A 26,059-nucleotide genomic window follows, 5' to 3' on the forward strand; every position below is an offset into this window, starting at 1 on the left:
CAATTCCATTATTGTGTTTTTTACAATTTGTAATACAATTACCCAACATTATAAATCAAACTTAATAGATAATGCCTATTAATTAACTTGAATTTCCACTTCTCAATTTCCAATGTGAGACTAAATAAAAAACATTTTCCTAAGATAAATAATGGAAAATAACAACAAGAAAATAGAACCTTATTTTTATTATATAAAAAATGGAACCTTATTTTTATTATATAAAAAATAATAACATATTTTAGGGAAATAGGCTTCCAGGTTGGGTTTTATGGGAGTATAAAGAATGGGTTTCTGGTTTCTGATATTTCTCTGTGCTGCACATCCATGACCAGAAAACAAAAACACAAAACAAAACAAAATGGACAATGAGTAGACAAAGACATGATCCAGACATTTTTCTTTTAAAGTGTTTTTCTGTCTTGGAAGGCTTTATTCAATTTTATACACATTACTTGCCTCAGTTCTTCGCATCTTGTTGCACCCAAAATTGACCCTCATGAACCACTATTTACTCCGGTTGCTTTGTAAGTTTTTGTTCACCAAAGAAGAAAATGAATGTGAACCGCCTGTGGTGGTTGAGTAGTCACCTCCAAAAGTCAAGTCAAATTCGATAACAATGCCCTAGAATGGAGCTTTTGACTACTGAACTAAGAAGCTTAAGAAATGCAGCGAAAGTAAATGAGCATTACTATTAAATGCGTTGGATGGGTGTACTTATAGTAGAAATGACTTTTTTGGACCGTTGGATCGTCCTAGATGGCACGGATCTTCTCTTGAAGTGACACATCACAAGAAGTGTTAGATCATTCTAGCATGTTAGCATTGACACTAGGAATGGCAAGGATGGTTGGACAAGACAACACCTTGAGCTTTAAGGCCGACAATTCTATAGGTGTGCCGCCGTAGAGGGTCGTTGAGGGGACAGTTGTGTTAACGTGTCCCTTGTCAAATATGGCCAGAAAGGCTTCCTTAGGCATGAAGCTTCACCTCAAATGCAGGCTAGCTAGAATGGTAGTCGACATTCATGCTCGAGCACAGAATGTCGAGATGACCAAATTCTTCTTCCCATGATGAACCCTTGGTTGATCACAAGGGCTCGGGTTCTATGGCGTATGCTAGGTGCACGTGCAGCTGTTGGGGCAGCTACCCTAGCCTCCCGACTCAATACTCTTCAGATCGACCACTACCTGAAACCGGTCTATGATAATTGGTGAAAATATGCACAACACATCCTTTCTTCCATTTCTGTTGATTTCTTTTTCCCCTATTTGGTAATTATTTCCGTTGATTTCCACTACTATTATTGTTCTATCAGCTTCTTTTGGTCAATGTAGCTAATCTCAGGAGAAAAAAAATTCTCTATTGTGCACATCACTCTGCTATGCACACTAGTGAAATTTAATTTATACCAAATAAAAGGTTGTGGTTAAAGGTTTAATTTTAAATTAAAAAAAATCTTCAATAGTCTTTTAGTTTTTATGTTTTCTTAGTCACTTATTTGGCAAATTAGTGCATTGTCGTGCAAAGCAAAAGATGTTTTTCCGATCCCATCATAGTTGGATAAAATTATGATTCTTAAAAATAAAAATTATGGTTGTTGAAATGTACCCACCCCCCCCCCCCCCCCCAACCCCATTATCTACTAGCGAATATTTTTCTTGTAATGCTTTCAGGTGGAGAAACGCAGCTGTTCTCTTATCTCTCCAGCTCCCAACACCCTTTCCAGCTCTGCCTCTAGAAGAAGTTCACTATTTTGCAACTTATTTGAAATTCAACTGAAAGTCTCTTCTTATCAGAAGCGAAATAAACTTAGCTTGCAGTCTATATAGACTTGGGAGTGAACTTGAAGATTTCCGATTTCTTCTACCAAACAGAAAATAAAAGAAATATTAGGTTTCTACTCAGCCATTTTCTCATTTCTGGTAAGCTACTCCACAGTTTGTACTTATTAAAGTAATTAAATACCAAACTGAAACTCACTCAACCAAGCCAACCAGTTGACAATTTTATTTGGGAAAAATACGTGATTAGCTGCTTTTAAGTTTTCCCTTACAAAAATAGTCACTCAATGTTTTACTTTACAAAATTAGTCAAAACTATGTTTGCATTTACAAAACTAGTCAAAATATTGATTTTTCACATTTTTTGACATTTTTTTAACCCTAAAACTGATCACATCGAGCGGAAAATCACTATTTTTCCCTAAAGGGTAAAGTCATTATTTTTTCATACCCTTTGGACATTTTTACCCCTATACCGGTATGGTCAATTTTAGGGATAAAAATGTCCAAAGGGTGAAAAAGTACTATTTTGACTAGTTTTATAAATGGAAATTCAATTTTAACTAATTTTGTAAAGTGAGATATTGAGTGATTATTTTTGTAAGGAGAAATCTAAAAGCAACTAATCACATAATTTTCCCATTTTATTAAGCAATTCTTGAAGAGCTTTTCCTTTCCTTTAGACTTAATAAGGGCCTGTTTGGTAACATGAGTTTGAAGATTTCAAATATCTAGAAATTTCAAATCTATAGATTTCAAATCTATGGAGTTATAATTTGTAAAATTAGATGTTTGGTTGTGGAATGAAATCTGTGGACTCATCCTAAAAAACTATTTGATCGACGTGATTTTTGTGAATGTGCAAATGTATAGCTTTTTTGAAATCTCTGGATTTCACCCCTTACCCATAAATCTATAGATTCACATTTTTAGTGTAAAAATGTGAATATCTAGATTTCATGAATCTAGAGATTTTTACAACCAAACGGGTATAATTCTCAGATTCATGAATCCAAAGATTTCAAATCTCTGGATTCATATAACCAAACAGGCCCTAAAGTCATCCAGTAGAATCTCAAGCCACAATGGAAACAAATTTGGTGGATGATTCTAATGGAAAATTCTGTAGTCTTTCAAATTAATTGTTTCTCGTTTATTTAGCTATATGCATGGCAAGACCTAAAAAAATCTAATCCATTCAATTTTTTTTATTTTTTATTTTTTATTTTTTTGCTTTTTTCTTCTTGGTGGTAATAAATTCATTAATCCAAGTATAAAGGAAAAAGATGGACACTGATAAGATGTGGATCATAGGTACATCCCATAAATGCCAACAAATACCGTTCAGAATTTGTATTAAAAAAAAAGTTCAAAATATTGACTTGTTAGCTCAAAAACAAATCCGATGTCACTGGTAGGGACGACAAAGAAAAAAGAAGCTCTTTGGGGTCAGAGCAATGAGTTTGAATCTTTCTCGAATAAGAGATGAAGTTTCATCATATATTTAAATAATTATATTAAAGCATATTTCTAAGGATGTAATCGACGTGCATGTAAATTGGTTAGGATGGACCTCAATTCAAAATAAATATAGGTTTATCCATTCCACTCAAGTCTTTAATGGTTTCACCAACTCCTCCCATGCCACCAAATTTCACCAACCTAAAAGAAAAATAAGATTAAATCAATTCATTATTGCACCCAAATCTAACCCTTTTGCGTGAACTGTGGTTGAATTCGGTCCCCAAGTTGAGTCTTATTCGCCAAAGATGAGAATGAGTGTGGGTCGATTCTGATGGTCAGGCAGTGAGGTCATGTCCGATTTAGGAACCACACCACTGTAGGATGGGATATTTAACTACCTAGAGTGAAGAGCCGGACTAGTATAGTGGGAGTAAATGAGCATTTATCATTTAATGTGATAGTCGAGAGTTCTTTTTAGAAGAACCTATCTCCTTAGGATCATCAAACCATTCAAGTGGCGCAAATCTTCTTCCCTTTGAATGACAAGTCTAGAAGCAAAGTTGACCATTTTGACCTACTAGCGTCTAGTAAGGAGCTAGGAATGAAGTCTCATCGTATATTTAAATAATTATATAAAATGTCCCTCGTCAAAATATAGTTGAAGGGCTCATAAACCTCTGTAGAAAAGAAGAAAGTAAAAAAATCTAAATCTTATCCATTAATCCACTTTAAGTCTTTGATGGTTTCACCAATTCCTTCCCTGCCACCAAATCTCACCAACCTAAAAAGAAATAAATTAAATTAAATCCAAAAACATGGCATGCTTATCGCCAATTGGATAGATCCAAGGTGGTGAGACATATTCTATATTGATCAAGTAAAAGAGTTGTTGAGAATCAATGATGTTTTCCATCTTGGATTGTTCTCAACTTCGTAAAATTATTAATAGATATACCTTTTTTTTTTAAATATGTGGTAGAGACATATTGGGCCACTAGACAAACAAAGCTACTTCTTCCAATTTAAGAGATACATTTAAAACATGTTTATCCAAACTGGAGGCTTATAAACCTTATCCATAATTATCAATATGGTGGGTCAAAGGAGATCCCCCACACCTCTCTGTGTAGTTCCTTTGAAATTAGGTATGAAAATTCTCCATGTATCAGACCGAGAAATTTTTCACTCCATAATCCTGTGCACATAAATTTGTTCAAAACTGCAAATTTATTTCAATACCATTTATTTGCCAATCGTCCATTAACTGTTGAAAGTGAGTCAATCAACTCGACGATCTAGGACCCGAGGTAATGACAAATAATACGAATGTGATAATTCTATCGTCATTTCTCGTGCCTCCTACCTTTTTATAGATTTCTATGTATGAGTTTGCGAGACTCAACCCTAGTTGGTTGTCGCTCAGTCATTGAGTCCTACTCAAACACGAGTGTTAGTCGTGATTGATCTGCTTCTTTGGCTAGAATCTTATTCGGATCTACCTGTTCCGCCTTTGAATTTGTTTGGACGAGAAAGGGGACAAGCCAAAGGGAGGTAAGAAAGGAGAAAGAAAGACAAAAACAGAAAAAAAAAAGGGAAGGAGAAAGAGAAGGGGGACCGGCCACAGAGGGAACGGGGCACCATTAATGTTGAAAGTGATCAATACCTGATCAGATATCATATATATACTGAAGTCATGATTTATTGAGAAAGGTGTATTAGAATGGACACCAATGTGTTAGCATCATACCAGTAGACAAGCCACATTACTGAGTTAGCAGCAAGATCACTGGACAAGTTTTAGTGTTCCTAGAAAATAAAAACAAATTTGATGAGAGAGTATACAGTGTCCAATAAGTCTAAATATCCGTCATCATATATTTAGGAGGAAAATCTACCTCTGAATAATAACAAAATGGGCAAGCGGTGAACTTCCATCTTAAATATGTGAAAGAGGCATACGAAGCACACAATCCTGCGCCTTTGCAGGAAAAAAATCCCAACTCAGTGCCCAATAGTACCTATACCCTGTATCCACAACAACAATAACTAATTAAATTCCAAAAAGATTCTAAATTCTTGACCCAGAGTACGAAATTTTACAAACTGTGTCAACAATTCAGTATTCACCAACCCACTTTTAAATTCTTTGACCTGTGGACCAATGAGTGCCGTGATTTTCAAGCATGTCGGTAAAAAAGGAAGTTTGTAGGTAAAGATTGTACCACAGATTCAACCGAGATTCCAATCCAATGATAAATAATACTTTATTATCCCACTGAAAAGAATTTTTATTTTTTTATTTTTACGTCTAAAGGTGATGATTTAGATATATATAAACAAATCATCTGGTGCAATATCAAATCACCTTCGCCACTGGAATCCATTATTCCACATTTCCACCCACCATGGCGGATTGATCAACAGCATTGAAGCCCTCCGATTGCTGCTTCCCTCATCTCTCCTGATCTCAGATCATAAAAGCAACAAGACCCATTTCGCTTTTATCAATTATATATAGGGTCGGTTGGATCAGATTCTGAACAACAATATATAGGCTCCGTCCCATTTCAATTTTAACATGTTCTTCCTAGTTCTTGTTCAGTAGTTAGTAATGGAAGAAAACCATTCCCAACCCTGTCTGATCTCATCTGATTGGGGTTATCTGGGTTCAGACTTAACTGGTTTGATCCTCTCCTATCTCCCCATACGATCCATAGTGAGAGCCAGTGCTGTCTGCAAATTCTGGCGTTCTGTCGTCACCAATCCCTCATTCTCATCTCGTGTCTCTGCAATCAAGAAGCCATGGTTCTTCCTCTTTGGCCAGAACAATATTTACATCAAGAACAACCAGGCCTTCGCTTTCGACCCAGAAGCTGACGAGTGGATCCGTCTCCCCCAAAACGTCTGCCCTTCCCCTTGCCAAGACGAATCCTTCATCGGTTCCGGCGGTTACTTCGTCAACACCACCTCCACCATCACTTCTCGCTTCAGCTACTCTCCCATCCTCTGCAATTCATGGCGTGAAACCTCGCCGCTTAATTTCTCTCGCCGTAATCCCTTCGTCAGCGTCTTCAGTGACGATCTGGGTATCTCTCGATTCATCGTTGTCGGCGGAGTCAGATTCATCGGTGGCCTAGTTGACATCGAAGATCGCTTGGCCGTCGAGATTTACGACCCAAAGATTGATTCTTGGGAGGTTTCGTCTCCTTTGCCGGCTGAATTGGGCAACTCTTCTCAGTGGCTCACATCTGCTCTGTTCAAAGGAAAAGTTTTCGTTTTTGGCATCTATTCCTGCATTGTATCCTTCTTCGATCTGAAACTTCATTTATGGAGTGAAGTGCAGACGCTGAGACCACCTGGAGTGATATTCTCGTTCTTGCTGGCCTGCAGAGATCAGCTTGTTCTGGCAGGTCTCTTCAACACCCCAAGAGGCACCTCGTTTAATCTGTATAGGTTTGATGAGAAGACGATGGAGTTCACTGAAATTGCGATCATGCCTCAGGAGTTGCTTAATTGCTTGTTTGACAGTGATGAAGACGACAAATTTGCCACCTTGAAATGTGTGGGATTGGGAAATCTGATCTATATCTTCAATGAAGAACATCACAAGATATACCCAGCTTGTGTTTGTGAGATTAACAGCGATTCAAATAAATGTAATTGGAAGAAGATACCTGATTTGCCGGCACCAGTGAATCGGTTTCACAAGGTTGTCAGCTTCTGTTCACAAGTTCCACTTCATGAGGTTCTCAGGGATGACGAGGAGAACAGAGACTGAAACGCATTCTGCATTAATCCAAACATGCCCCTAAACACATAAGACAGCAATAACCATCAATTTGGATTTGGATTATCTTAATTTCCCCTTTTTCTTTTCTTTTCTTTTCTTTTCTTTTTTTCTTCTTTTCTTTTGGGGTCTTCCTTGAAAGAGAAGAATGGCATTGTTAATGTAGATTCTCATTTTCACCAACTCAAGGGCATGATAAGCCATCATAAATATGGGAATTTCTCTTTCTTTAATGGAACTTCACAAATCAGCTCCACCAGCTAAAACCTGAAACTCATGGATTGAATCAAGCAGTATATACAAATATGTACATGACCCAGCTTTTGACCACCCTTCTCCCTAGCCCAACCAATTATACAAATGCAGGGGCGGCCCCTTTTTTTTTTTAATATTTTATTACAGGTCATCCAATTTACAGTTGCAGGGAAAATTTAATTTAGTTATTATAAGCAGATTGAATTAGCTTGAAGACAAAAAAAAGGGATTACAAAAATGAATCCCGGATCAAGCGTGCTAATACTCGGGAAGATAACCGACTGAGCACTTCAGGGAGAACTGTTGCTGAGATACCCGGCAACACTGGAAGAAGAACTTGAGCAACCTGGGCATAATCTACACCCTGCCAAAATTCACAAGTAGAAATTATAAGCTATTACTTCGATGAGAGTAGATTTCTTGTTAAATAATTCACATTCACTGTAAAATTACCAGCACTGAGTGTGAATTATGCAGCGTTACCCCTGCTTTCACAGAGACATTGTTTGCAGATTCTGATCATGCCCACAACGGATTTTTATTTGCAGCAGCTGCTGTTGGCTGCAGCCAACTGTACTTGTGCTACGTAATCAAAAAATGATCCAACGGTTGAGAATCAAAAGAGGGGGTGAATTTGTAAATAGAACTTTTTTATTTTTACATTCAAAATTTGATTTTTTATAAATTTACAAAATAAGTCCTTGGATCAACCCGATCCCAAAACCCCTGTATCTCAATCCCAGTTTTAACTCCCATGAGTTTTACCTTTTTTTCAATCTTTTCTCGTCTTCCATTTCCTAGCTGTTCTTCTGTGGGATATTTGTTCAGTTCGGGGACTGTAACAGTCGGTTACCTATTTAATGTGGGTAACTCCTTGACAATAGAAGGATTACAATGGCAGATGACGGCGCAGCCAAGCCGCAGAAATGTTTCCGGAGAGGTCAGGTTTTTTTAACGGGTAAATCAAGGGGTGCCATTAAAAATTTCACTTTCATTTCATTTTTTCTTAAGAGAAGGAGCGGAGATTCTACTGCACTTAAATGTAGCATCTCTGTTTGGATGGACTGCCTGAGGCTTTGAATTACTAACCAATAATTTCCTGACTGGTGCAATTCGTGACACTCGTTCCTGCTGGCTCTGCTTTCAGTGGTTGAAGCACAATAATCAGCCAGCGCTATTTGAGGCTTTAGAAAAGCTAAGAGAAGGTTTGAACTGAACTCATAACCTTGTTTAGGCCGACAACCCCTTATGCCTATTTAAAATAAATAAGACAAGCAGGCAAGAATGAAAAAGGGTGGGGGAATTTCGAAAAAAGAGGAAAAAGGGGCAAGAAAAAATGTAAAAGAAGAAACAAGGAGAAAAGAAGGAAAGATGGTGTTATAAAGAAGGTATGCTATTTCCCCATCTTACTTATAGAACTTAAAAACTACACAAATGAAGAAAGAACACACCATAATGGACAAAAGCTAGGTTTTGGGGTCAATTATTTTAAAAAAAAAAAAAAAGAATAGTGCCAACAATTAAATGAAAATTTCTCAAAATTGACAATGATAATTGATTCCAAAGAGCCTTAGTTCAAGTCACTTCCTCGGATTGGTGCCAGTGCCGACACTGGAGAAGGCAATGTAGGAGCAAGAGATGGGGGAGAGCTCACCAGCACTGGAGATGGTGGTGACGAAACTGGTGTTGCAACTGGAGTTGGAGACTTGGGTTTGGGTGGAGCTGCTTTGGGAGCTTGAACTGGCGGAGACGAAACTGGTGCCGTTGTTGGTGTTGCTAATGGAATTTGGGAGAAATAGGGGTTTTAGGATCGGGGAGCTCCAAGACTTTGTAAGTTTATAAAAATTTGAATCTTAAAATGAAAAAATAAAAAAAAAATTTATTTACAAATACACCCCACTTTTTGATTCTCAACAGTTGGGATCATTTTTTGATTGTGTGGCACAATCAATACCGTTGGCAGCAGCTGCTGCAAATAAAAATCCAACCACAACGGCAAAACCTTACCATTGCACCAAAGCCCACCCCCAAATGACAAAGATGCAATATTAACTAGTAATAGATCTAAAAAGTAGGACTTTTGAATAGCCAAGAGAATCAGAAGCTTGAGAGATGGACAGCAGAACACAATAAGGCCAAACTATGCAATAAAAATCCACTTTCCGCTCTGGAACAAAATTGACATTTCACATTTCCCAACTAAATGCTAAATCCATCTCTGTTCCCCATTTTTTTCCACAGGAAATATACAGTACGCCTAGGCAGCTAAGGAATGAATGAGAACCTATTTCAGTCAAGCCAGCTCAAAATCTAAGCTTTCTCATAGATGGGGTCCAATTTTCCAAATGATAACACTCAGTTAAGACGATGAAAGAGCAAAATCAGTACTAAGTTCTTTTTCTTTCAATATGTACAGTAAAACTGCAAACATTAAGGAAATGCACAGAGCAATACCCTTTAACACACATAAAATTTGAAGTGCGAGAGCTTCCAGGCCATTCGAATACTGTTGTCTAAGGGACTAAAATGCCCCCCTCGATCTGCCAATAGCGAATCAAAGGACAAATTCCCTCTCCTAATCATGACAGGAATCGATCTGTTAATTTTACCAATTAGTTTTCATATGGGTTTGCCAAGTTATTTTCAGTTTGTATTCCTTCTCCTACTCAGAGGAGGTTTGCCTCTGTTCGTAAACTGTAAATACCTTACTAGAGCTCTGAATAAACACAACTCTCTTAAGTAATATTTTCTTAAGTCTCACAACACGGTATCAGAGTTTTGGCTCTAAAATATGATCCAATCCTCAGGAGTATTCTGTGCCAAACTATAAGCTACTGATCCTCTTTTACAAAAACTATTGCAAGAGCTGGTTCCTCAATTATTTTTTAAACTGGATGTAAATCTTCAGCAGAACTGGTGACCGTTACCTTGAAATTCAGGATCTTCCGCCTCCAAGTAAGTTGCTGATTTTTTTCTCTCCTTTCTCTGCTGGAACCTTAACTGCCGCCTCTTTATCTTACCTAACCTTTAAGGGCAGCAGTAAGGAAAATTGATAGACCAAACTGCAGCCGCCTTTACTTCTTTGTTCATGACTTAAAAGTATGAACTAAAGACCCTATTCAGTTCTGCCCAGAACCTTTTCTCCTCTTTTACCTTAAAGTTTTTAAAACAACCTCCCCCCCCCCCCCCCCCCCCTTTCTTTTTGGCCTAGTTGTTACACAGAAAACCTGGATGCAATTTTTCCGTACACCATTTGTCTGAACCTTGATGGCTACATCAGAATCTACTAGAACAGCAGAACCTATAACTTCAGTAGCCAACAATTCTGATAAGAATGACTACCAGCCCTTGGTTCACCACCTCTTACAATCCTAGATGGGTCAAACTACCTAATCTGGTCAAGATCTACCTACATTACTATTACTAGCCGAGGACTTCTAGGATATTACTGGCACTATTGTTAAACCAAGAAACCCTGGATCGCACAGAATCAATGGCTTGCCATTTGTGAAGTGTAAAGATCAAGTAGCAGACATCAGCACCAAAGGTTTAACTGGACAGGTGTTTCATTCTATTTTGACCAAGTTGGGCATCTGTGATATTTATGCTCCTCTTAAGGGGGAGTGTTTTGAGGGACTCGAACAAGAACGAACAGTAGCACAAGTGACTGGGGAGAGTCCTGATCGAAATAGGAATCCCCCCTCATGTATTTTGGTCTTTTTATGTTTTCATTTATTTTCTAATCTGATTTGTACTCATATTTCCTCTCTAAGTTAGTTTCCAAACTATGAGTCGTGAATCTATAAATACCCCATTAGGGTGAATCAATATCATCTCAGGAGTGCAATTTTCTCTTAGTTTTCTACACCAACATATTAGCTAGACACACTCAATGAGGGGGAGCCACAAGCTCCTAGTAAAGGTACCTTGAAGATAAATGAACAATAGACACCTACTATAGTAAAATAAGAAATTGAAAGATTTCGTTGAAATTGTTCGTTTGAAAATTTCCCGATTAGAACATTATTTTGAAGTCATATGTTCACAAACAACAATAAGAGACCACCACTAAAGCATCTTCACCATTACAAGAATCCTCTTCAAAATCAGAGCCCAGATCCCCACCTGCTTCATCTCTCATTCAAGATCCCTCTCAAAACAACCTATAGCCCTTCAAAAGAGTCTTTATGAAATTCACTTACCCCATATACATATTCCATAGTACAAAGCTTTGTTTCATTTTGGCATTTCAACCGAAATTTTGCCAAAATTTTGAAAACCATGTTTCAGTGCCCTGTTTCAATGGGTTTTAGGCCTTTTTTTGGCTTGGTTTTGGTGAATAGCCTATTTCGAGACTAATTAACACAATGGAAGTGTTATTTTTGCCTAGAACCTAACCCAAAGTAGTGTTAATGATCGGCACATGCCAAGTTTTATGCGGGTGAAACCATAAGTCAAGAACTTGCATTTTCACACATGTAAATATGGATATTATGCAAGAGAGCACTAAAATTATCACTAACAAATACAAGAACAAGAATTTAATATATAAGTAGAAGTTAGAACTCAATGTCGGTTAAAATTTACAATGAATGATGTATAACACTAGATGAATGAATGAATAAGATACATCATACAAGATATCAAAAGTCTACAATGACAAATATAAACAATGAATGAGACCTAGTCTAATCTAATAAAAGTTGTTGTGTCTGGCTAGATCCATCCCCTGAGTCGTCGAGTAGCATTCTAAATGCTAAAATAAGTAGGCCATCACATGGTACGAATAACGTTATCCATGTATGTTGAAAGAAACGATTGTGGTGAATGGCTTATTGATCCATGATCTCAAGCCCTCTATTTATAATTAAGTGGAAAGTAGACTATTACAAGGAATAGAAGTTTACATGAATGCAAACTCTAATTTAACTCCTATACAAACTCTTATTAGACTCCTAATAGAATCCAACACTCCCCCTCAAGTTGAGGCATAGATATTAGTCATGCCCAATTTGCCTACAATAGGAAGGAAATCTCTTTCTTTCAAACCCTTAGTGAAAACATTTGCTACTTGGTCTCCAGATCTTACAAAAGGCATGCAAATAAGCCCTTGTTCCAACTTTCCTTTGACAAAAAACCTGTCAATATCAATGTGCTTAGTTCGATCATGTTGCACTGGATTATTAGCAATACTAATAGCAGACTTGCTGTCACAATATAACATCATAGGTTTTGGAACTTGGACTCCAATATCTTACAGCAACCCTTTCAACCATAGTAGCTCACAAACTCCACGAACCATAGCTCTATATTCAGCTTCGGTACTAGATAAAGCTACCACATTCTGTTTCTTACTTCTCCAAGTAACTAGATTACCTCCAACAAAGGTACAGTAACCTAAAATTGACTTCCTGTCTGGAGATCCAGCCTAGTCTGAATCAGGGTGTATGCTTCTACTTATAGATTATCGGTGGGTGATAGAAGTATTCCTTTTCCAGGAGTTCCCTTCAAATACTGTAATATTCTGGTAACACACTTCATATGAGCTAAATATGGATCAATGCATGAATTGACTCACTATCCCTACAGCATAAGCGATGTCTAGCCTGGTGTGGGACAAGTAAATAAGCTTCCCTACCAGCCTTTGGTATCTTCCTTTGTCCACTGGTTCTCCCTCTTTTTCTTTAAGTTTAGCTCCAGCTTCAATAGGGGTATCAATTGGTTTACACCCCAACATTCCCACTTCTGATAATAGATCTAGGACATACTTTCTTTGGGATAGGAATATACCTTTATTTGATCGAGCCACCTCAATCCCTAAGAAATACTGTAACTTCCCTAGATCTTTAATTTCAAACTCTCTGCCGAGAAAGTCTTTCAACTTTTGAATTTCTTCACCATCATTCCCTGTGATGACAACATCGTCTACATAAACAATGAGAAGTGTGATGTTAGTACCTAACTTCTTGACAAATAGTGTATGATCAGCATTGCTTTGCTTGTACCCAATAAAAGTCATTGCCTTCAGAAGGAGTCCAAACCAGCATCTAGGAGACTGTTTTATATTGACCTCTTCAACCGACAGACTTTCCCTGCAGTATTGTCAGCGGAAAAACCATGTGGGATTTCCATATGGACCTCTTCTGCTAACTCCCCATGTAAGAAGGCATTCTTTACGTCTAGTTGGTGCAAGTTCCAGTGTTTGTTCACGATTCATCGACAACAGAACTCGACAAGTATTTAGTTTCGCAATGGGGGCAAAGGTCTCCCGATAATCAATCCCATATGTCTGGGTAAACCCCTTTGCAACTAGTCTAGCTTTCAACTTGTTGACTGATCCATCCATATTTTGTTTTAACCACAAATACCCATTTACAGCCCACTAGGTTTTTTTCCTGGAGGAAGTGTAATCAGCTCCCAAGTGTCATTTTTCTTCATTGCATGCATTTCCTCTACCATAGCTTCCTTCCATCTCTTATCAGCATAGGCTTCCTGCCAACTTTTAGGAACAGATACAGATGACAGAGAGGATATAAAAGCACGGTAGGAGTCGGACAAAGAGTTATAAGAAACAAATTTAGCTATGGGATGTTGAGTACAAGATCCGACCCCTTTTCTAACAAAGAATAGGAAGATCGGAAGAAGATACCTCAAGTAGAATCGATTCTGGAGCAGGAGACTGAAGTGGTAATGTATCACCTTTCTCCACCCGCTTTAGCCGGTTGTATTTCTTCCTCCGATAAGTCCGCACCTCCTTATTCTCGGTCAATCTGGTTTTGAAAGACCCCAACAGTGTTTCTCACAGGAGTGGTCTCCCCCTGGCTAGGTTCTTCACATGGTTAAGAAATCGAAGGGGGAGGATTCGAGTCCTCAGGTATACTGGCCGAAGTCTCCCTTTGGTCAGGAAACTCTTCTGGGACTCTTAAGTTGTATTGGTGTGTGATAGGAAGATCTAGAGTCGGAAAGAACACCTCTCCTCTAGGACTCTCCCCCTGGAGAGGTGTATAGTAAAGGCAAAACTCATGAAAAATTACATCCATGGATACAATGGTTTTCCTGGAAGGAGGATGATAACATTTGTTCCCTTTCTGAGTAGCAGAATACCCCAAAAATATGCAGCGTAGGCCGCGGGGAGCCAGCTTATTCTGGTGGGCTATGATTCTGGCATAACACACACATCCAAAAACCTTTTGGGGGAATAACAAAAGAAGAGGCTCCTGAAGAATCTCATTAGGACATTTAAAACCAAGGTAAGTAGCAGTGAGAATAACGTCACTCCAATATTGGTCAAGGACATTCATAGAAATCATAATGGAACGGGCTATCTCTAAGAGATGCCGATTCTTCCTTTCGACAACCCCATTTTGGGCAGCCGTATCAACGCAACTGGTTTGATGTATTATGCCAGAATCAGAGAGATATCTTTGAAATTCACCATCAATATACTCTGTGCCATTGTCACTGCGAAGGATCTTCAAAGTGGCATTGAACTGAGTTTTAATCATATTATGAAAGTCACGAAAACATCGGAAAACCTCATTTTTTTTGTTTTAAAAGATAAATGCATGTAGAACGAGAGTGACAATCAATAAAAGTAACAAAGTACCTATGGCCAGTAATAGACACACGTCGGCAAGGACCCCACACATCAGTATGAATTAGCATAAAAGGAATAGGTTTTCTATTATGAAGAGAAGGTAAATAAGTAGAACGAGTCTGTTTTGAAAAAATGCAGGCTTCACAAAAAAAATTATTTTCATTATTAGAAGAAACCAAATCAGGAAATATTTTCTTAAGAGTTCCTAGAGGGGGGTGACCTACCCTACGGTGCCACTGATGAAGGTCTGATATTACCGAATGGACCGGATTAGAAGATGTAGTCAAAGCAGACGTAGATTCTCCAATCGGCTCGAGCAAATAAAGTCCATTGTCTAGTTTACCACGTCCAATCTCCTTCCCCGTGACCAGATCCTGGAAGACACAGTAAGATGGGAAAAAAGTCACTTTACAATTCAAGTCATGTGTAAGACTACTGATAGAGAGCAAGTTAGTAGAGAAAGAGGGAACATGTAAAACTTTAGACAAAGAAACTGATGGAGAATGTTGAATGGTCCCTTTTCCAGCAATGGAAGAATAGGAGCCATCAGCAATTCGAACTTTATCCTTTCCAAAAGTTGGAGAATATTGTAAGAAAGAGGAGGATAAACCAGTCATATGATCTGTAGCTCTTGTATCAATGATCCAAGGAGTAGAAACTAAAGAAGCTTGAAAGCTTGTAAAGGTTTTACCTGAAGTAGCAAGATAGGTGTTGGTATGGGTAGTAGAGGAAGCATTGGTCAAGGCTGTACCATCAATAGTTGTCATGTTGACAAAATTATCTGCAGTTCTTCAGTCTTCACCCTTTCGAAGTAACAGAAATGTCGCAGAATGCAATAGCCAAACAACCCAAATAGATCTACCTTTTTCTCCTTTTTTATTTTTATTTTTTTTATTAATATCAGAACAGTAGAAAAGGGATAAAACAATAGAACCAAACATATGGTTCGGCCAAAGACTAATGAGTCTGGTTGGGTCTGGTCTAAATGTAAATATAATTTGGTTTGGTCCAAATATGATGTGGTTTGGTTTAAATATAAAGACTTTTAGACAAAGGGTGTAATATTTGGTTTGGTTTAAAGGTTGTAAAGGGAACCAGAGGGGTTTTGTTTCAGACGAAGGTGGAAGGGAACCAGAGGGGTTTTGTTTTAGATGAAGGGTACCTGGTTTCTTGGAGATGGCGATGGCGATGGACAAATTGCAGCGATTCTGTTCGGCTTCTCCTCAAGTAGCAGAAAACAGCAGCAACAGGTAGCGGAAGTGGTTCTCGTCCTCTCTCTCCTTTCCGTCTGATTTAGTTGTTCTTTCAGTGGCAGAAAAACTGAAGAACGATACCAGTTTGAGGCGCAGGAAACAGCGGCTTTTCTTCTGCTTTTTCTCCTCTTTTTTCTCCTGATGGCGCAAGAAGCAGCAGTTGTAGCAGCAATGACAGTAGCAGCCGTAGATATCAGTCAGAACTGAAGAATTTCTCAGCAGCGGCGGTAACTGGAAGCAGCAGGTGCATTAGTAGCAGCGGTGGCTCTTCTTCTCTTCTTCTCTTTCTTTCTTTCTTTTTTTTTTTTTTTTTTTTTCTGGTCTTCGTTTGCAACAGAAAAGATACTCTTTTTTTTGGTCTTCGTTTGCAACCGAAAAGATAGTGCAGCAGTAGATGGTGACCTAATTGCGATGGGTTTGAAAGAGAGAAAAAAGAAAGAAGAGAGAAAAGAAAAAAATCCTAATCGAATTGAGGCTCTGATGCCATGTTGAAAGAAAAGATTGTGGTGAATGGCTTATTGATCCATGATCTCAAGCCCTCTATTTATAATTAAGTGGAAAGTAGACTATTACAAGGAATAGAAGTTTACATGAATGCAAACTCTAATTTAACTCCTATACAAACTCTTATTAGACTCCTCATAGAATCCAACAATGTAGTTTGTCACTACCTTCTATTAGTAGCATCATCAACATAAAGTAGATATCCTACCCTAGGGAATATTTCATATGGCCATAGATTGCAACCTAGTCCTAGAATTGGCATAATTGGTTGTGATGATCTAGATGGATATCAATGCCGGCCTCCTAAGCAATATATTGATTAGGCCTCCCTCCAGGTTGGTCCAACAATGGCTCACCCCTGTCCCTCGTCCAATCAACAATGGTGGTAAAAAATTACAATTTATATTATACAACCCCTTGGAAACCAGGCCAGTTAAAAGCTTTGATTCCTAGCCCTGAACAATTCGTTCTTCCAGGTGAGTCTGTCTTTGACCCTTCTTCTAATTCTACTTCGGACTTACCAATTACATTAAGAAAGTAGCCTCGAACTTGCATCAAACATCCTATTTCCAATTATGTTTTATATCAGTCACAATCTCCAAAATTTCAAAGTTTTATTTCCTCTTTGTCCTCTACTTCTGTTCCTAACACTTGGCAGGAGGCATTATCTCACTCAAACTGGAAAGAAGCTATGGATGAGGAAATGCAAGCTCTAGAAGAAAAAAAAACAAAACGTGGGACTTGGTGACTTTGCCCATAGGAAAGCAGACTGTTGGGTGCAAATGGGTGTTTGTGATTAAGCACAAGGTAGATGGGAGTGTTAAAAGGTACAAGGCAAGATTGGTGGCCAAAGGCTTCACTTAGACTCATGGCGTTGACTACCAGGAGACATTTGCCCTTGTTGCCAAGATGAACACAGTTCCCACACTATTATCAGGCAAAAAAAAGGGGAGACAACAAAGAGAAAGAAGCTTTGCGTGGAGAACTCCAAGAAAGGTATATATGGATATACCACAGGAAATTCTACGAGACAGGAAAGGGCAAGTTAAAGAGGGCTTTATAGGGTGCAAACAATCCCCGAGCGTGGTTGGAAGGTTCCATAAGGCAATGATAACTAATGGCTATACTCAGAGCAATGCAAACCACACTTTATTTAGTAAAAGAGATGGTTCCCACACTACTACACTTTTAGTATATGTAGATGATATTGTAATCACAGGTAGTAGTGAGGATGAGATTTCAGCATTGAAGACTTCTTTGGGAACTGAATTTAAGATCAAGACATGGGAATCCCTACTCCTAGGAGAGTTGGCATATCTACTAACTGGATCCATCCCGAGGAAGTATACATTGATCTTCTGAGGACCGGGATGCTAGGATGAAGCCGGACTCCAGACCACCACACTTGAAGGCAAAGAAAGGAGAACCAATGACAAAATAAGGTATCAAAATTAGTGGGCAGCTACCCACACTGGACATTTGCGTTAGTTTTGTTAGCCAGATCCCCCTCACACTTGGATGCAGTATATCGGATCTTGAGATACTTGAAGACTACTTCAGGAAAAGGAATTTTAATTTCAGCTCATGGACATTTGAAGATTGAGACATATACAGATGCAGACTGGGCAGGATGTCCAGATGATAGGAGGTCTACCTCTTGGTATTGTGTGCATGGGAAGTAACCTTGTGACTTGGAGAAGCAAGAAACAAGTTGTGGTTGTGCGATCCAGTGTCGAGGCCGAGTTTAGGGTGATTGCTCAAGGCATTTGTGAGGTACTATGGCTTAAAGGGCTGTTTCAAGAGGTTGGGACAGATTTGGAGGTTCCTATATAGTTATACTTAGATAGTAAGTCAGCAATCAACATAGCTCATAACCCAATACAACATGATAGGACTAAGCATGTGAAGATTGACAGACATTTCATCAAAAAGAAGGTTGAGGCTGGGTTGATCCATATCACCTTTGTTACTTCAAACGAGCAACGGGCTGATGTGCTCACAAAGAGCTTGAGCATGAAGGTATTCAATTACATTATGAGCAAGTTAAGCATGATAAATATATAAGCTCAAACTTAAGGGGGAGTGTTGAAAACATGGGCTGAGGTTTTCTAATTAAAATAGGATTATGTTTCCTAAATAAGTCTAAGAGTTTTATTTCTATTTCCTTTTCCCTACTTAGTATAGGACTTAACTAGGTTGTAACTATAAATACCCTATTAGGGTCTTGTGAATAATATACTTTGAAGAGCAGTTCTTCACATTACAACAGTTTAAAGCCTTTTGATTCCAAAAAATGCTCTCCATTATTCAAATTTGGTATAATTCCTACTAGTGTAGAATCTGTCACAAAAATATCATTAGCAAAAAGCATACAAGGAACCTCATCCTAAATGTCTTTGGTCAAATCATCCATTATAGTGCTAGGTTTGTCTCTATTTGTAAACTATAAATATTGCATTGGGTGCTTTGAATAAACACAATTGTCTGAGTGATGTTTTCTTAGTCTCACAATATATGTAAAATTAGGTAAGACAAGGCCATCCAAACTGAATTCAAGTTCTTAATAAACTCCTACATGTATGTACTCAAAATAACAAGGAAAAAACAAATCATTGGGTCATGCAATAACCACATTTGATGTGCTAAGCTAGTTTCTGCAGAACTTCCACAAAATAAATATGAGGGGTGGGGGTAGACACTTATATGAGTAACATTAATAATTATGAAAGAACGGAAAACATCCCTTCACATGATTTTTATTGTTGACAAGAATTCCAGAGTGCATGGGTATAAAGCCTATACTCACCTGATCCAATGTCTTTGATTTTAAAGTTCCAGCTGACAAGAAATCCACAACCTTTTGAACATTGTTCAATATAACTCTGTCCTCATCAGTAATTGAAGGTACAAGTGCTTCACGCTTAAATGGCCCAAATGCAGAAAGCATCATAAAAATTGGAGCCGAATTTTCAATTCTTAAGGCTCCCATTATTCGTACCAATTGCTCTCGTGAAACTGCATCAATTCCCTTAACTACCTGTTTTACATGCCAAAGCCAAAAATTAGAGGATATAATGTAGTCCATATCTAGTTGTATCAACATGACCAGTGGTGCTTGTTACTATCAGACCTAACTTCTATACGCATAACAGGCAGTATTATTAAAACGAGCACTCAATCAAAAGAACTGTTGTATATAGAATCCAGCTATAGAATATGATATAATGGATCATGACTGAAAATTCCCAAAAACATGAAATATTGTACATAAAGAATTTACTGGAGAAAGATACTCGATGCATAAGTACACTAGCTATATTTGCTTATGTATTTGAGGTTCTAAAATTTCTGCTTCAATATTGATAATCCAGCTATAGAATATGATACAATGGATCATAACTGAAAATTCCTAGAAACATGAAATATTGTACATAAGGAATTTACTAGAGAAAGATACTCGATGCATAAGTACACTTGCTATATTTTCTTATGTATTTGAGGTTCTAAAAATTTCTGCTTCAATGTTGATTTTTTCTTACGCAAAATATGAATTTTATATATTCCATATAAGTCCCATAAATCACCAGAAGTCCACGGGTACCCAGTACCCACAAAACCAATGGAGATTTTAGATGAATCTTCATACTACTACATACCTATATAAACACTAAGATAGTAAGACAACATGTAGCACACATTAGTGAAAGGACATCAACATTAGTTTATGTTCTAGACTAGAAACTTTTCTGCATGGCACATCTTACACTCCACAGCACAATTATACTTGGTTTTTAGCCTAAAGAAGAGACCCCAGACCCACAGAACCTTGAACAAATCCTATCTTAGCCCAACCATTAAGATGCTACGAGATTTGGCCATTTTGTGGCTGCAAAATGCATCCACCAATATTTGATGGTAAATCTACAGACTCTCCCTAGATATGATTTGTCCATCATATACCACCAACTGTATGTAGTATATTGGTTATTTGTTTATGTTAGTGGAAGAAGTTTGTTTCTCTGGCTGACAAACCACTATCAGATCAACATTACATTGATTTGGTTACATCTTTAATGCCATCATGATGTCGATATCTTACGCAATATACTGACATACATCGTTGTTGCCTTACTTAACAGCTTGAGCTTTCAGGATAGGTGGTTGTTACATTGGTATCACAGAAAAAAAGTCGGATGTTTGAAACCTGGATAACTGCAGCAGGACAATCTTTATTTGATGCCACGCGATCTTTCAGCATAAGTTAGTGTCACGTGCAGGGACAAATGCACACAGGCCTGCACACACCAGGGATGTTGATATACTGATATACATTCCCTTAGCAGCTTGAGGTTTCAGCACACATGGTTGTAACAATTTGATTCTGCTGATTTGTCCTATCTCCCCTCTATTGAAGAACCTTTCCTAGCCTGAAAAAATTTTGGAAAAAAATGTGCCATTCCAACCATAATACAACCATGATATTTTGGTTTTGTTTCATTTTTATCTCCATCAGACCTTCAATATGACCAGGGGGAATGTGCATCATAGTCTTTTCAAGATACGAGTGATGTGCCTACTACAATCCTAATGCATTTTACATACTTTTTTTGCAAGTTGAGTAAAGTTCCAAATTAGTATTTTCCTTCATTTTCAACAATATGACTTTCAGTCTCACTAGTCAAAAGGACTAAGAAAATGTTAGACAATTGTTTGTATTAGAAATTTAGAACCATGAAATTTTCATCAAAGTCGACTAAAGTTTAGTGAAGCATAGAAAATCTTGGCCAAATTTGCAAAGGAGTTGAATAATCAGTTCGTCTGACTGTTCTACATTCAATAAAACAATGAAACTAAGAAAATGATACAGCTTTCAGTGGGAACTCTTTAAAATACCTCATCCAGCAGAAATTCACGGAAAAAGCTCCCTCTGTCAGACAGCAGAAAGGCCAAGGCTGCTCTTGTTTTAACTGGCTGCAAGGTAGTAGGTAGAAATCCAGGAGTATACTGTGTTTGACTCTGTAAAAGGGCTAGACCAGCCATATTCCCATTCAGGTTCTCTCCACCTCCACTTTTAGCTGCAGTTATGAAATTCTCAAAGGCTTGCATGACATCAATGAATCTTTCAGCATCAAAAACTCCAGATTTCCCATATATTGTGTAACGTAAGGCATTCCTCAGACGAGGTGATTCATCCGTCAGGAGTCTCTGATGTTGAAGGACAACGACATGTTATGATACTGACGGAAAAAACAAAGAATAGATATTGCAAGAACAAGCTGCTAAAACCTAGACAAAGAAAATCAGTGGGTTATTTGGATGCATGGACACAGTTCTGTGGAATGGGCAGATCAGCACATGCCCACTGGCACATAGCCAAACATGTTCTAAGAACATGAAAATGCTCTTCACAGCTGGAAAATTAAAACGTGTTCCTTAACATCTGAATCAGCATCCCAGCACATCAACTATAGTAAACGTGAAAGAGAAGGGAGATGGAGTTCCAGATCCTGGCCTCTGGATAGGATTTGGAATGCCATCTGCTTTGATGTCTCTTCCAAATTTCTTGCTATTCACTACCCCCCAGTTGATGACTCCCCTAGGAATAGGCTTATTGTTAGCTCTTGGAGTCTCACCGCTTCCCTCTGGCCTTCCTCTTGATAGGCTGTTGTCCCCCCCCCCCCCCTTCTCTTTTTCCCTTTTCTTTGTATTTCCCTTGTTTGTTTAATTTAATTATTTATTCATCCAAAAAAAAAAAAGTTTAGTACAAGGTTCAAATTCATTTCCTTATATAATATTATTATTTCAAATGCAACCTCTTCGTAATTTCAAGATAATAGGGTGAGTTTTATAGCAAAATACAAAATAAGATAAAATAGAAAAATAAACAAAAAATTGCATGAAAGTAATTGTAAGTTCAAAATGTGGGGCATTGGATCACGAGATAACAATCATACAATAATTGGTTTTGAAATTATGTCTTCAAAGTTCAAATATAACATTATTACACTACAGTTGAAAGCTAATCAAAGTGAAGTAGAACTAAACATATAAAGTAACATGTCATGGAGCTAAACGATATAAGAAAGGAAACATGTGAGGGGTTTGTTAATCAATATGGGAGCTATATCTTGCTCAACAAAACAAACCACCCCAAACCACGTGCGGGGGGTTAATCATATGGGAAACACATCCTTCAACAGAACTTTCCTGAAACTAACTGATAGAAGATGCTTTAACAATATCATGTCTGAGATATGACCATAGAAACAATACCTGTGCAATATATGGATAGGCTTCGTCAACAATGGCAAATTCAGGGTTTCCCACTAAAGCTATGCCTTCCAATACCCCAATTGCTCTGATTATCAGTGCAAAATAAGGGGGTATTCTAAATGGATAATCAAATGTTATTTGGGCTAGATCAGATGCCAACTCCTGGAAGTTAATATTTTTTGCTCCACCACCCTCAAGTGCTTGATCAAAAACTTTGGCCAGAACTGGCAAGATAGGTTCTAAATTAACCCCCTCTGGAATGAATTCAAGTTTGACAAAATCTTTGACTATAGCTTCATAGTCTCGATGAATAAGATGAGAAATTGCTTCAATCATCCCATACTTCTGGTCATCGGTTAATTTTGTCACAAGACCTGTTGCAGCAAAGAGATTCATTCAAAAATCATCCTTGAATGCTAAAGAGAAAGTCAGAGTACATCATAGTGAATTTATTGACACCTAGCAAAACAATGAAAATGAAGAAGAAAGACCAGCCATTTCATGAGTAGGGGAAAGTTAAATGCATGACGTTGATAGGCATGAAAAGTCAAAAAAAAAAAAAAAGAAAAGAGAGATGCCCATATGTGACATGAAAGAGATTTCAGTTACTCAGACACGATGTTAAAGATTTAATTTGAACATTATTAATTTTTTTTCTTTTTAAATAGCTTTCCATAGAGTAGTTTATTTTTTCATTCAAGCAGGTGTATCCTTAGGTTTTATTAATGCAAGTTAGAAGTTTTCTTCAAGTGCAAGATTTTCTTTACATGATTTGTCTTTCTTTGGATCCAGCAATTTCAGATTTGGTTGTCTAGATCTAGTTGTTAGGCTTGGTAAAATTTCAAAACGACCAAGTGTGTGCTGTTAAGAAATAGAGTTTCAAGTAGCCTTCATTAGTCATCTTCTCTACAACAACAATGACAAGGATTTTCCCAACTAAATGGGGTCGGCTACATGGATCCTTGCCTTCCAATCAGATCTGTCTAAGGCTATACAAAATAGTAGATACAAAGCCTAAGCTATGCATATCCTTTCTCACCACTTCCCTTAAGGTTATCTTAAGTTTGCCCCTAGTTCTAGTTCCATTGATCTGGATTAATTTGATTATCTGAAGGCCTTTGTTGAACATATTTGTGCCACCTCAATCTACTTTCTCGTAGCTTATCATTTAATAGAGCTACTCCAAGTCCAGCTTTAATATGATTATTCCTTACCTTATCCTTCCTAGCTTTGATACTCATCCATCTTAGCATCCTGATTTTTGCTACATTGAGCTTATCTATATGATGCTTCTTAAAAGCCCAACACTTCACACCATACATCATAGCTAGTCGTATGATGGCTCTAGAGAGTTTTCCTTTGAGCTTTAAAGGAATACCTCAATTTCACAAGACCCCATATGTAGCTCTCCACTTCATCCAACCTATTTTAATTCTTTGGGAAACATCATCTTCTATACCACATTTTTTATATATGAATGAGCCAAGGTACCTAAAGTAATCGCTTAAAGAAATCTCCTTCTCATCAAGTCTCACCACCTCATCGTCTGTCGGATCACAACCAAAGTTACAACTAGATATTCCATTTTTGTGTTCTGCTTAATTTGAAGCCTTCTGATTCTAAAGTTGTTTTCCATGATTCTAACTTGGTATTGATCCCTACTTGTGTCTCGTCCACTAAAACAATATCATCAGCACAAATCATAATCTAAGGAACCTCATCTTGAATGTCTTTAGTTAAATCAGCCATTACAACTGCAAATAAATATGGGTTCAAAGCTGATCTTGATGTAGCCCAACTGTCATTGGGAATTCACTACCTTGTCCCCCCACTATTCTTACACTTCTCATTGAACTACCATATATATCTTCAATTATGCCTATACATTTACTTGCACATTTTTTTTCCTCTACTACTTGCCGTTAACACTCCAGGAACTCTATCATAGGTTTTTCCTAGGTTAATAAAGACCATTTGAATATCTTTTCTTACACTCCCTGTATCTTTCCATAAGTCTCATAATAAAATAAATAGCTTCCATTGTAGATCATCACGGCATAAAACCAAATTGGCTCTTAGTAATAGTGGTTTGTTGTCTCAAATGGGTTTCAATTACTCCCTCCCATAATTTCATAGTATGACTTATCAAGTTTATGCCTCTATAGTTATCACAACTTTGAATATCTCCTTTATTTTTGTAAATTGAGACCATGATACTTCGATAGTCATCTCCCTCCCCCCCCCCCCCCCCCCAATTCCTGCTTCTGTCTATTCATCATTCTTAATTTAGGACATTTTCTTTCAGCTTTTATATTATTACTTCCTTTCCCCATGGATCTTGATGTAAACCAGGTCTAGGGTTACGGGTATTTAAAGTACTTTACCTAGACTTAGGGTTTGCCTAGGAAGTTCCAGCAAAGGGGGAGGGATTTCGGGTACTCTAGGGCTTGCAGTTACAGAATTTCAGACTTGTGTTCTTCTGGAAACTAAACTCCAGATTTGAAATTTGAATTCAAAAGTCAGAATTCGAGTTAGGGTAACTCGGCTAGGTTAGGGATGGGGAAAGCCTTGCTGCAACTGTAGTTCAGAGCTACTGGAGCTGCGGTTCTGCAGTTTCAGAACTGAGGGGATTGGTCTAGGACTTGTAATAGGTTCAGAACTTGAGATAAAATCAGATCTCAAAAAAAATTAAAATTCTGCAGAATCCCAAAGAAGAAGATGAAGTGCAGGGTTTTCTAAAGTGAGGCAAGTAGGGCTGATTTGAAGAAAATAACAGTGGGGGTTGTTCTTAGGGTTCATGTGATCCTAATGGGGTTGAAAGGGACATGAAAGGGACAGGGATTGAGGGTTTCTTAGTGGGAGTAGGATAGGGCTGTGTCAGGAAGAGCGGGAAAGAGGGAGGGTCACGGTGGCTAGGGGTGGGACTAGGGCTTCAAGGGAACTAAAGGGAATGGGGCAGGGGTTATTTGAGATGGGGAGGAGAAGATCTTCTAGGCCTGACGACCCTGAATGAAGGGGAAAGGGGATGGTGAGGCTGCAGACAAGGAGGGAAAGGCTGGGATTGGGGTTGGGAGTCTTCTACTTACTTGGAGGTTGATGAAGCTAGCTGGAATTGTAGACTTGATCTTTAGAACTTGATTGC

At 38.0% G+C, this 26,059-nt stretch overlaps 1 protein-coding gene and 1 pseudogene across 2 annotated transcripts in view; one reads left to right on the forward strand and one right to left on the reverse strand.

Moving 5' to 3' along the window:
* Window positions 1-5,629: 5,629 nt before the first annotated feature.
* LOC149022907 (F-box/kelch-repeat protein At3g24760 pseudogene) lies at window positions 5,630-7,026 on the forward strand (annotated as a pseudogene).
* A 493-nt stretch (window positions 7,027-7,519) lies between these two features.
* Window positions 7,520-26,059, reverse strand: part of LOC149022908 (uncharacterized) — a 48,160-nt gene continuing 29,620 nt past the window's right edge. For both annotated transcript variants that reach the window (XM_089150795.1, XM_089150796.1), the window contains exons 10-13: window positions 22,918-23,291; window positions 21,538-21,849; window positions 19,451-19,681; window positions 7,520-7,654 (exon numbers count right to left, since the gene is read on the reverse strand). In XM_089150795.1, the coding sequence (XP_089006921.1) occupies window positions 7,520-7,654; window positions 19,451-19,681; window positions 21,538-21,849; window positions 22,918-23,291 (1,052 nt within the window). The remainder of the gene's footprint in view (window positions 7,655-19,450; window positions 19,682-21,537; window positions 21,850-22,917; window positions 23,292-26,059) is intronic.

Source organism: Hakea prostrata, chromosome 3 (genome assembly GCF_041222555.1).
Source record: "Hakea prostrata isolate BN-2017 chromosome 3, UWA_Hpros_2, whole genome shotgun sequence".
In the NCBI taxonomy this organism is placed as follows: Eukaryota; Viridiplantae; Streptophyta; class Magnoliopsida; order Proteales; family Proteaceae; genus Hakea; species Hakea prostrata.